The sequence below is a fragment of the Loxodonta africana genome, chromosome 16 (genome assembly GCF_030014295.1).
Source record: "Loxodonta africana isolate mLoxAfr1 chromosome 16, mLoxAfr1.hap2, whole genome shotgun sequence".
NCBI lineage: Eukaryota > Metazoa > Chordata > Mammalia > Proboscidea > Elephantidae > Loxodonta > Loxodonta africana.
In genome coordinates, this window is record NC_087357.1 from 11,241,207 (window position 1) to 11,252,003 (window position 10,797).

Genomic DNA, 10,797 nt, shown 5'->3' on the forward strand with positions numbered 1-10,797 from the left:
ATGCTGGCATGGCAGGACGGCGGGGCCAAGGCGGCCTCCTCTTCCCACAAGATCTCCTTCTCCGTCCTGGACATCCTGGACCCGCAGAAATTCACCCGTGCTGCCCTGCCGGCTGTGCGCCCTGCGCCCCAGGAAGCCAACAAAAGTTTGGCGGAGGCTGAAGCGGGAAATGACGCCAGCCCCGGGGACCCGGCCCAGCACCGGGAGAGCCCTGGTAAGGATGCAAGGGGCCCTGGCCCCGGGCGGTCCTGCCCGGAGGATGGCGCGGCTGGGGGAGGGGCAGCCAGAAACCCGGCGAGTAGCGCTGAGCAGCGGCTTCCCCAAAGGCAAAAGGAACCTAGGATGAGGAGCGAAACGCAGTCCCGGCCTCAGAGCTGGATAGAGGCAAAGAAGAGGCTCCCAGTCCCCTGGGGCAGAGATTTGCCACCGAACCCCGGTCCCTGCTCCCCCGCCAAGCGGGCCGGGCCCAAGCTCTGATTTGCTCGCAGGGCGAACACCCTTCCCAGGCTCATTCATTCATTTGGCCTTCAATACGCGCTCCACGTGCCAGGACTTGGCTAGGGGCCGGTATAAAAACAAGGAAAAACTTCGGAGGCTGCAAGGTAGACAGCATCCTTACCACCACCCCCATTTCGCGGATTGAGAGCTGAGGCTCGGTTAAGTCCTGTGCCCCGGACTCGGTGAGAATAGAGGTCAGGATTTCGCAGCTGGTGCCCGGTTTCAGCCACCTGGCGCTACCGGCAGAGACTCAGCCGCCCTGTGCGGTCGCTCGCCCCAGACTCAACCATTGATTGGGGCTGCGGGCGGGAGGGTGGGGTGATGGGAGGCTTTGGGTCCTTTCTCCTCGAAAAAAAAAATGGTTTTTTTTTTTACTTCTTCCTAAGGCTGGGGGCGCCTGGTGAGGGTCCAGGAAAGTTTGTGTCTGGAAGGAAGGACTAAAGACAGCAGGACCCGTGCCGGGTTGAGGCGTGGGCACAAGGTCCCCCAAGGGACGCCGAGGATCAGGGGCGCAGGCCCTCGGGGAGGCTGCATCCCGCGTGGTCCCCGCTCCTCCTCCCCAAATTTGGCGGTGATTGTCTGGGGCTCGGGGAGCCTCTGGAGGCCACACCTGGGCCCGGGCCGCCGGCCTGGTAATTGTTCCGATCGCCCCTCGGAGGGGCCGCGCTCTTCCCCTCCCCACCCCCGTGATCGATATTCTATTACTGGCGCCTGCCTATCTCCTGCCCCGCAGCTTGCAGGTACCGACTTCAAACCCCCTTTCCATGTCTGATCCTAATATTGTTCGATTAAAACTTACCTTTAATAGATGACATCTATCGATCCAGCCCCGCACAAATCTGAAACTCCATTAACACGGCAGGAGAGAGAAGATGGGAAAGGGGAATTTCACTTTAAAGGAGGAGGGGGGCTAAATAACTTCTTTTTTAATTGCTAGGAATGCCGGACCTAAATAAGCTTCTAGAGATTGGGGAGACACACCCCTAAGCGCACTCCATGTCTTAATGTACAATAATCCTACCCCCCCCATAAGGTTACCCAATAACTCACTATTCATTATTGGTGGTGGGGGGGGATGTCATTCACTCATTTTGGGACATCTACTAAGTGGCAGATGTGTAGGGGGGTACCGGACCCCTAAACCCCAATTCCTGGAAGGCGCTTTCGAGGTTGCGCCGTTAACGGGAGGAGGGCGATGCCAGCGGCTGGGACGCGGGCAGTTCTCGCTCCGGGAAGGACAGCAGGAGGTTGGGAACCCCCGGGGGCCGGGTCACTCCGGGCTTCTGGTCACCGCCCCCTTCTCCCCTAGATGCTGTGGGCCGAGGCGCGGGCGCGGTGTCCCCGCTGGAGGGCTCGGAGGCGGAGGAGGAGGACTTGGAGGACGCCGGGCGGCGCCGGCGGCGGGAGCGGGCGGCGCGCTCCCCTGAGGCCCGGGCGGCGGCGTTGGCTGCCGGGGCGCGCAGCGCGGGCGTTGGCTGCGGGGGCGGCCCTGCGGGCTCCCCGGGCTCGCCTGGCTCCCCGCGGCCCCGACGCCGGCGCGCCGAGCCCAGCCTAGCCAAGCCTCGGCGCGCGCGCACCGCCTTCACCTACGAGCAGCTGGTGGCTTTGGAGAACAAGTTCCGGGCCACGCGCTACCTGTCGGTGTGCGAGCGTCTGAACCTGGCGCTGTCGCTCAGCCTCACGGAGACGCAGGTCAAAATCTGGTTCCAGAACCGCAGGACCAAGTGGAAGAAGCAGAACCCCGGCGCCGACGGCGCGGCGCAGGCAGGGGGTGGTGCGGCCCAGCCCGGGGCACCAGGACCGGCGGCGGGGGCTGGCGGCGCGCGGGGCAGCCCCGGCCCGCCCGGCCCCGGCGCGCTGCCCTTCCAGACTTTTCCCTCCTACGCTTCGGCCAACGTCCTCTTCCCGGCTGCCTCCTCCTTCCCGCTGACGGCCGCCGGGGGCCCCTTCGCTCCCTTCCTCGGGCCCTCCTACCTGACCCCCTTCTACGCCCCCCACCTATGAACCCGGAGCCCCCCCTCGGACCCCCATTTGGTGAGGATCGGCAGTGATTGGTGTCACCTTATGGTTTCCCCTCTCGGCCGCGGGGCGCGGAGGCGCAGGCACCGCCCCCTCCTGGTGGGTGGGTGTCTGTGCCCCCTTCCCTCCAGCTTCCGGGAGTCGCCGCCAGAGGGCAGGGAGAAGCCGCCAGCGGACTCCCAGCCGCACCTCTTCCCGCCGTCGGGACCCCCTGAATCCGCGCAGTTCACATAGCGGGTCAAGGAAGGCGCTGCCATCTTTAAAAATGTCCAGAGACCCGGGCCAACCTCAAAGCTCCTTGTTTTTCGACCTTGTTCTTCACTTTCCATCAGACTTAATTCGGTTCAAGGGCTCTTTTGGGGGGCCTGGATTTGGGGTGCAGAGCTAACAAAAGTAGAAATGAGAAAGATGGGGCAACAAGGGAACCCAGACTTCCTCCTCGTGCTGCTCACACTTAGGGTCGAATCTGCAAAGATTTTAGCTCACTCAGACGTTAAGGAGCTTTCCCTTTTCATGGCGGATCACTTCCGCTTTCCTAGCCAAGTACTGACTGGTGCAAACCCAGCCGTTCCTTGCTCCCGAATACTGAGTAGAACTGGGTGAGAGCCGGTTCTACGAGCACACGTTGCATTTGTGTGTAACGGACTATTTTTTAAAAGCGTAAAACTCAATATTTGAAAGCAACTCTTGTTCCAAATAGTCTCTCCACAGTCTATTCCTGAGAGAGCTGGTGACTCATTTTTCTGAGTAGACTAGAGTTTGTGCTAGGAAAGGAACTCCACTTTGTCGTTAGACTAGCTAGAGGTCACGCTGCTCCTTGCTCCCCAGGTTTTGAGAACAGCTTTGACAAACCACAGCAGTACCCCAAATGCATTTTAAAAAATGGCATGAAAGGGACCGATGGCTCAGCTAGTGGCATGAAGTCTGCAACCGGCGGCCTGTTTTGACCCACAGCATTTGATACATTAAAACTTTAGCCCTGACTAATCTACTTGTCCCTGCAATTCCTTGGCTCCCAAAGGCCGGACAAAGGGGCTGAGAGCTAGCTCCACCTGCACAGGCTACTACTGTGAATTCAACTATTTAAAAGCACAAAACTCAACAATTTTAGGTCTTCATTTAAGATTCTGACTTGAAAGCAATTCTTGCTCCAAACAGACTCTCCATGATGGCAGAATGAAACAAAAGGGTGTCAGGGACCGCAAAAGCGATGGTTCTTGTGTGTAAAGAGCTACCATGGAAGCAAAAAGCATGTTCATAGTGGATTCAGCTACAGGTGCTTGATAGATGGGCACACATTCTAACTGGGGCTTTTATAATCTCCTGTAAAAAAAAAAATGAGTTCTGTAAAATTCCCTTGCCAGCTTTGTTTGGAACACTCGTCTTATAGTTTTCTGTTTCTCTTAGTAGTATGATCTTGTAGCCAACATCTCAGAAACCCAGATAGCTTCGACTGTGGCACATGTGTTTCAGTCTCACCTGATTTCATTACCTGAGGCCGGCTAATACCTATATGGTTACCATATTCCTTGCTTTTTTTTGGCAACCTATGCCATTAATAATTAAATTTAATGATCAATATCTTTAGAAAGTAAAAGCACACTCTTTAGTATTATGAACACATTGTTGTTATAATCTTGAAATATCTAATTCTGTTATTATCAGGAATGATAGAAAATATATCCATCTCTCAAAATTAGAAGAAGACTTGATATTCCTGTGACTCTCACAAGATTTAAGATCATGTATTATTTAATCATCTGTTATTTACCAAGTAGTAGACTCTTTTTCTTCTATTCTTCAGAAAGAGTGTTCCCCAGACAACACAGTGTCACTTTCTAAAAGACAGCTGGTGCCAGATGAGATTAAAAATGCAGTGACTGTAGTAGAAGGTGTTATTTTATTCGCATTACAGGGTGGTAAACACTCCGTCAGTAACTGTTGGTTTCTCAAAAGCAATGTTCCACGTCCATGAACAAACAATTCAAGTGCGTTCTCAGGTGCACAGGAGCAATATTTAACAAAGACGCTGGATGTCTGTAATACACGGTGCACTGTTCATTCCAGCCCCCAGGTGCAGAATTACAGAAGACTTCAGTCGAAGAGATGGAGTAGGGAGGGAGCTGGGAGGTTATCTTTCTGTGCAGTTACGACATGCAGTGCTGTAATTCCTCACCCTTCTTTTTTCCACAAATCGTCACAGAGGAATGTCTCAAGTGTGAGACTTTGGACTTCTGCTGCTTTAAAAGGCTTGTTGGCTCTCCAACCAAATCCTTAGGCTCAATCTACTGGTGTGTTTGTCTAATAAATTCTTTTTGTAACAATTTCTTGTTTAATTATTCCTCGCCTTCTATTAGCAAAGTTTTAAAATCATTTTATAATTATCAGAAGATATATGTATATACACACATACATATACACAGGTAGTCCCCAATTTACTACATATTTGAGTTACGAGAAACTGCTCTTATCACTGGTTTGGTTTTTTTTTTTGTACAACTTATCGTGATAATACGCACTACATACAGCGTTTCAGCTTGTAATTTGCTGATGTTATTCTCAGATGTTCACTCATGCATTTTATGATTTACTGTTCAAAACACTCCCATGTAACAGGCTATGGAAACAAACAAAAAAAAAGATATTTGACTTACATCAGAACTGATTTACAATGGAGTCATCAGATGGAACCCAGTTGTAAGTTGGGGACTACCTGTATCGTATCTTTCCCCTAACCCTGGCCAGCTAACACTCAGAAATGGAGAGTATTTCTACCCTAAGCCATCCTGTTTAGATTTATGCTGGATACATACATAGTGTCTACACTTGCAGGCAGTATATGCAAACACACATTTAGGGCCATATTTTATGATAAAAGCGAAGGATCTTCACAGAATTTTAATTGTCATTAGTTGCTGACCAGTCGATTGCCAACTCATGGTGACCCCATGTGTACAGAGTGAAAGAAACTGCTTCTTAGGGTTTTCAAGGCTAAGCAGTTCTACAGGTATTCCCAGGCGCCTCTGGGTGGGTTTGAACCACCAACCTTTCAGCTAGTAGTTGAGTGCTTAACTGTTTGCACCACCCAGAGAATCCTGTTGTGCCATCAAGTCAATTCTGACTCATAGGGGCCCTGTATGACAGAGTAGAACTGCCCTATAAGGTTTCCCGTGCTGTAATCTTTTCTCCCTCAGAGCCCATGGTGGGTTCAAACTGCCAATCTTATGGTTAGCAGCTGAGTGCTTAATTATTGTGCCACCAGAGCTACTTCAGGGAATCCTCCCAGGGAATCCTAGTGGCTACTAAATAAGCCAACACTCTTACCAGATACCTAAGACATTGACTTCCTAGCCTTACTTTACAAGTTCTTGTTTGGTGCTGTCGAGATGGTTCTGACTTATAGTGACCCTATAGGACAGGGTAGAACTGCCCTGTAGGATTTCCAAGGAGTGGTTGGTGGATTTGAACTGCCAACCTTTTGATTAGCAGCCTAGCTCTTCACCACTGTGCCACCAGGGCTCCTTACAAGTTGTTAATACCCCAAAAAGAGCTGGCCGGAAATTTTTCAGACTTGGACCTTCCATTGGTCATAGATTTCTGACGTTAAAAATGACAAATTGAGTTTTTAACTATGACATTTCTGATCAGTGCCTGATCTCTAAAATCTACATGATACTGTAAAAACTCAACTGCAAAAAGACAAATAACCCAATTAAAAAATGGGCAAAAGATATGAATAGACACTTTACTAAAGAAGACATTCAGGTAGCTAACAGATATGTGAGGAAATGCTCACGATCATTAGCGATTAGAGAAATGCAGATCAAAACTACAATGAAATTTCATCTCACTCCAACAAGGCTGGTGTTAATCCAAAAAACACAAAATAATAAATGTTGGAGAGGCTGTGGAGAGATTGGAACACTTCTACACTGCTGGTGGGAATGTCAAATGGTACAACCACTTTGGAAATCGATTTTGCGCTTCCTTAAACAGTTAGAAAAAGAACTGCCATATGATCCAGCAATCCCACTCCTTGGAATATATCCTAGAGAAATAAGAGCCTTTACACCAACAGATATGTTTATTGCAGCACTGTTTACAATAGCAAAAAGATGGAAGCAACCAAGGTGCCCATTAACAGACGAATGGACAAATAAATTATGGTATATTCACACAATGGAATACTATGCATTGATAAAGAACAGTGAGGAATCTGTGAAACATTTCATAACATGGAGGAACCTGGAAGGCATTATGCTGAGTGAAATTAGTCAGTTGCAAAATGACAAATACTGTATAAGACCACTAATATAAGAACTTGAGAAATAGTTTAAACTGAGAAGAAAACATTCTTGTGTGGTTATGAGATGGGGGAGAGAGGGAGGGTGGGGGAGGGGCATTCAGGTAATTAGATAGTAGATAAGAACTACTTTAGGTGAAGGGAAAGACAGCACACAACACTGGCGAGGTCAGCACAATTGGACTAAACCAAAAGCAAAGAAGTTTCCTGAATAAACTGAATGCTTCGAAGGCCAGCGTAGCAGGGGCAGGGGCCTGGGGACCATGATTTCAGGGGACACCCAAGTCAGTTGGCATAATAAAATCTATTAAGAAAACATTCTGCATCCCACTTTGAAGAGTGGCGTCTGGGGTCTTAAATGCTAGCAAGCAGCCATCTAAGATGCATCAATTGGTCTCAACCCACCTGGATCAAAGGAGAATGAAGAACACCAAGGACACAAGGTGATTACAAGCCCAAGAGACAGAAAGGGCCATAGGAACCAGAGAGTACATCATCCTGAGACCAGAAGAACTAGATGTGCCTGGCTACTACCGACGACTGCCCTGACAGGGAACACAACACAGAACCCCTGAGGGAGCAGGAGAGCAGTGGGATGCACACCCCAAATTCCCATAAGACCAGACTTAACGCTCTGACTGAGACTGGAAGAACCCTGGTGGTCATGGCCCCCAGACCTTCTGTTGCCCCAGGACAGGATCCGTTCCCGAAGTCAACTCTTCAGACATAGATTGGACTGGACAATGGGTTGGAGAGGGATGCTGGTGAGGAGTGAGCTTCTTGGATCAGGTGAACACTTGAGACTATGTTGTCATCTCCTGGCTGGAAGGGAGATGAGAGGGTGGAGGGAGTTAGAAGCTGGTGAAATGGACACAAAAAGAGAGAGTGGAGGGAGAGAGCGGGCTGTGTCGTTGAGTGGGGAGAGTAATCGGGAGTGTGTAGCAAGGTGTATGTGGGTTTTTGTGTGAGAGACTGACTTGATTTGTAAACTTTCACTTAAAGCACAATAAAAATTATATAAAAAAAAGGACAAATTGATCCTCACCATGTATGAGGGAGTCTTATTTCAGGGAGCGAGTGGAGTGCATTTCTTACACTGAGAGAAGCCCAGTGCGTTCACGGGCACAGATTCAGCCTGCCTGTCTTTTTAGAAATAACTCTTAAGAAGCAACTCAACTCACTTTTAAAATTTAAGAGAGGCCTAACAAAAGAAAAGGAGTCTGGGTGGTACAAGCAGTTTGTGATTGGCTCCTATCCTAAAGGTTGGCTGTTCGAACCCACCCAATGGCTCCAAAAGAAAGGTCTGGAGAATTGCTTTCATCAAGACTACAGCCAAGAAAACCCTATGGAGCAGTTCTACTGTCTAACATATGGGGTTGCCATAATGTGGGGGCCGACTGGATGGCAGCTTACAGGACCATAAGACATTTTTCAATAAATGCTAAATACATTTAAAAACATAATTGCATCTTATGGGCAGTTGAAGGCAAGCACCCAAGACTCTATGGGGAAAGGGAAGAAGTAGAGTCAGGGAAAGAGAAACAGAAAGCCCCTCAGCCAAATCAAACCAAACCTGTTGCTGTCGAGTAGATTCTGACTCAGAGCGACCCTATGAAGCCCCCCAGAGGGGGAGAAAAATGCTGAAGGGGAAGGGCTGTTGAAACAAAGGGAAAGCCATGGAGACACACAGTAGGTGTCAGCCACACCTAACCCTTTCTGGTTCTCTGGACTGTGGTCGTCAAGGTTGACTATATGTGAGGTGGGTAGCATACTGCTCAAAGTGTGGCCTCTGGCCTCAGACTGACTCAGTTCAAAGTCAATTCCACCCCTCATGGGTATGTGACCTTGGCAAGTTACTTGATGTCTTTGTGCCTTGGTTTCTTCATTTACAAATGGAGATTATCATAGTGCTTACCCTGGATGGCTACTGAGAGCACTTAGATTAGTGCCTGGCACATAATGATGGTAGTTGCTATATAAGTTGGAGCTGGAAAGGGCATTAAAGATGCTGTGTCTAGCCCAACCACTTCATTTTAAAAAAAAATTTATCGAGGCATAATAAACATACAGAAAACTGAATATATCAAGTGTTCAGCTTGATGCATTTTCACAAACAGAACACACCTATATAACCAGCATCCAGATCAAGGAACAGAACATTATTGGCTTTTCAAAAGCACCCAGTTGTCCCCTCCATCAATTACCCTCCCCAAGGGTGACCAAAGGAGTCCTAGTGGCACAGTGGTTAAACGCTCAGCTGCTACCCAAAAGGTTGGTGGCTTGAACTCATTAGCCTCTTTGTGGGATAAAGATGTGGCAGCTGGCTTCCATAAAGATTGTTGCTGTTGTGTGCCATTGAGTTGGTTCCGACTCATAGTGATCCTATAGGACGGAGTAGAACTGTCCTGTAGGGTTTCCAAGGATTGGCTGATGGATTTGAACTACTGACCTTTTGGTTAGCAGCTGAGCTCTTAAGCACTATACCACCAGGGGTCCCCATAAAGATTATAACCTTGGAAACCCTATTGGGACAGTTCTACTCTGTCCTATAGGGTCGTTATGAGTCAGAATTGACTCCATGGCAATGGGTTTAAGGGTAACCACTGTCCTGACTTCTAATATCATAAGTTTATTTTAGCTGTATTTAATGGAATAAAAATAGAGTCATGTGGTTGACAAAATGGCTTCGGGGGTCAAGGAGACAATGCCCCTAAGATTTGTTTTACCAAAACTTAAACCTAACTTTCCTGTAAATCAGGCAATCCTCATTGATCAATGAGATCCTGACAATGTTTCAATAGTAAATTGTATAAGCCAATTGGAAATAAGCTTCTTTGCTTCCGGATTTATATATATATATATATATATATATATATAAAAAGCCAGTCACCGATGATGCTCAGCAGAGTACTCTTCCACATGTGGTTTGGTGCTATCCAATTTGGAATCTTCTGCCTGAATAAACCTCATCTTATAGATTAATTTTATTATTACTCGGTTTCTTTGGATACCTGTTTTTTTTTTTCCATTAAAAAATTGAATCATATAGTATATACTTTTTCATGTTGGGATTCTTCACTAAACACACGTGTAAGTTTCATCTATGTTCTTATGTATTAGTTGCTGTTGTTGTTAGGTGCCATCAAGTCGGTTCCGACTCACAGCAACCCTATGTACCAAAGAATGTCCTGCGCCATCCTCACGATCGTTTTTATGCTTGAGCCCGTTGTTGCAGCCACTGTGTCAATCCATCTTGTTGAGGGTCTTCCTTTTTTCCTCTGACCCTGTACTTTACCAAGCAAGATGTCCTTCTCCAGGAACTGATCCCCCCTGACAACATGTCCAAAGTATGTAAGATGCAGTCTCACCATCCTTTCTTCTAAGGAGCATCCTGGCTGTACTTCTTCCAAGACAGATTTGTTCATCCTTTTGGCAGTCCATGGTATATTCAGTATTCTTTGCCAACACCACAAGTCAAAGGCATCAATTCTTCTTCGCTTTTCCTTATTCATTGTCCAGCTTTCACGTGCATATGATGTGATTGAAAATACCATGGCTTGGGTCAGGCACGCCTTAGTCTTCAAGGTGACATCTTTGCTTGTCTATACTTTAAAGAGGTCCTTTGCATGTACACTTGTAGATGGTTCATTCTTATCACTCTTGGTATTTTATCGTATATACGTGCCGCAACTTATCCATTCTACTGATGATGGACAATGGGCTACTTTCCAGTTTTGAGCTATTATAACTAAACATTCTTATATATGTCTTTTGATAAATATATCTTCTTATTTCCATTGCTAATAAGTATACATAGAAGTGGGATTATTGGGCATATGTATGTTTAGCTTTAGTAAACCCACTACAATGGCGTTGATTCCAACTCACTGACCCTATGGTAGATACCTCTGAAGAGTTTTCCAGTGCGGTTGTGACACCTCGTATGCCCCTCTGCCTCTGCTGTGAGTGGGAGTTCC

General features: G+C 47.7%; 1 protein-coding gene across 1 annotated transcript; it reads left to right on the forward strand.

Annotated features, from left to right (window-relative positions):
- NKX1-2 (NK1 homeobox 2) lies at window positions 1-2,502 on the forward strand. Its single transcript, XM_064269100.1, has 2 exons — window positions 1-214; window positions 1,808-2,502. The coding sequence occupies exons 1-2, from the start codon at window positions 1-3 to the stop codon at window positions 2,500-2,502; spliced, it is 909 nt and encodes a 302-aa protein (XP_064125170.1).
- Window positions 2,503-10,797: the final 8,295 nt, after the last annotated feature.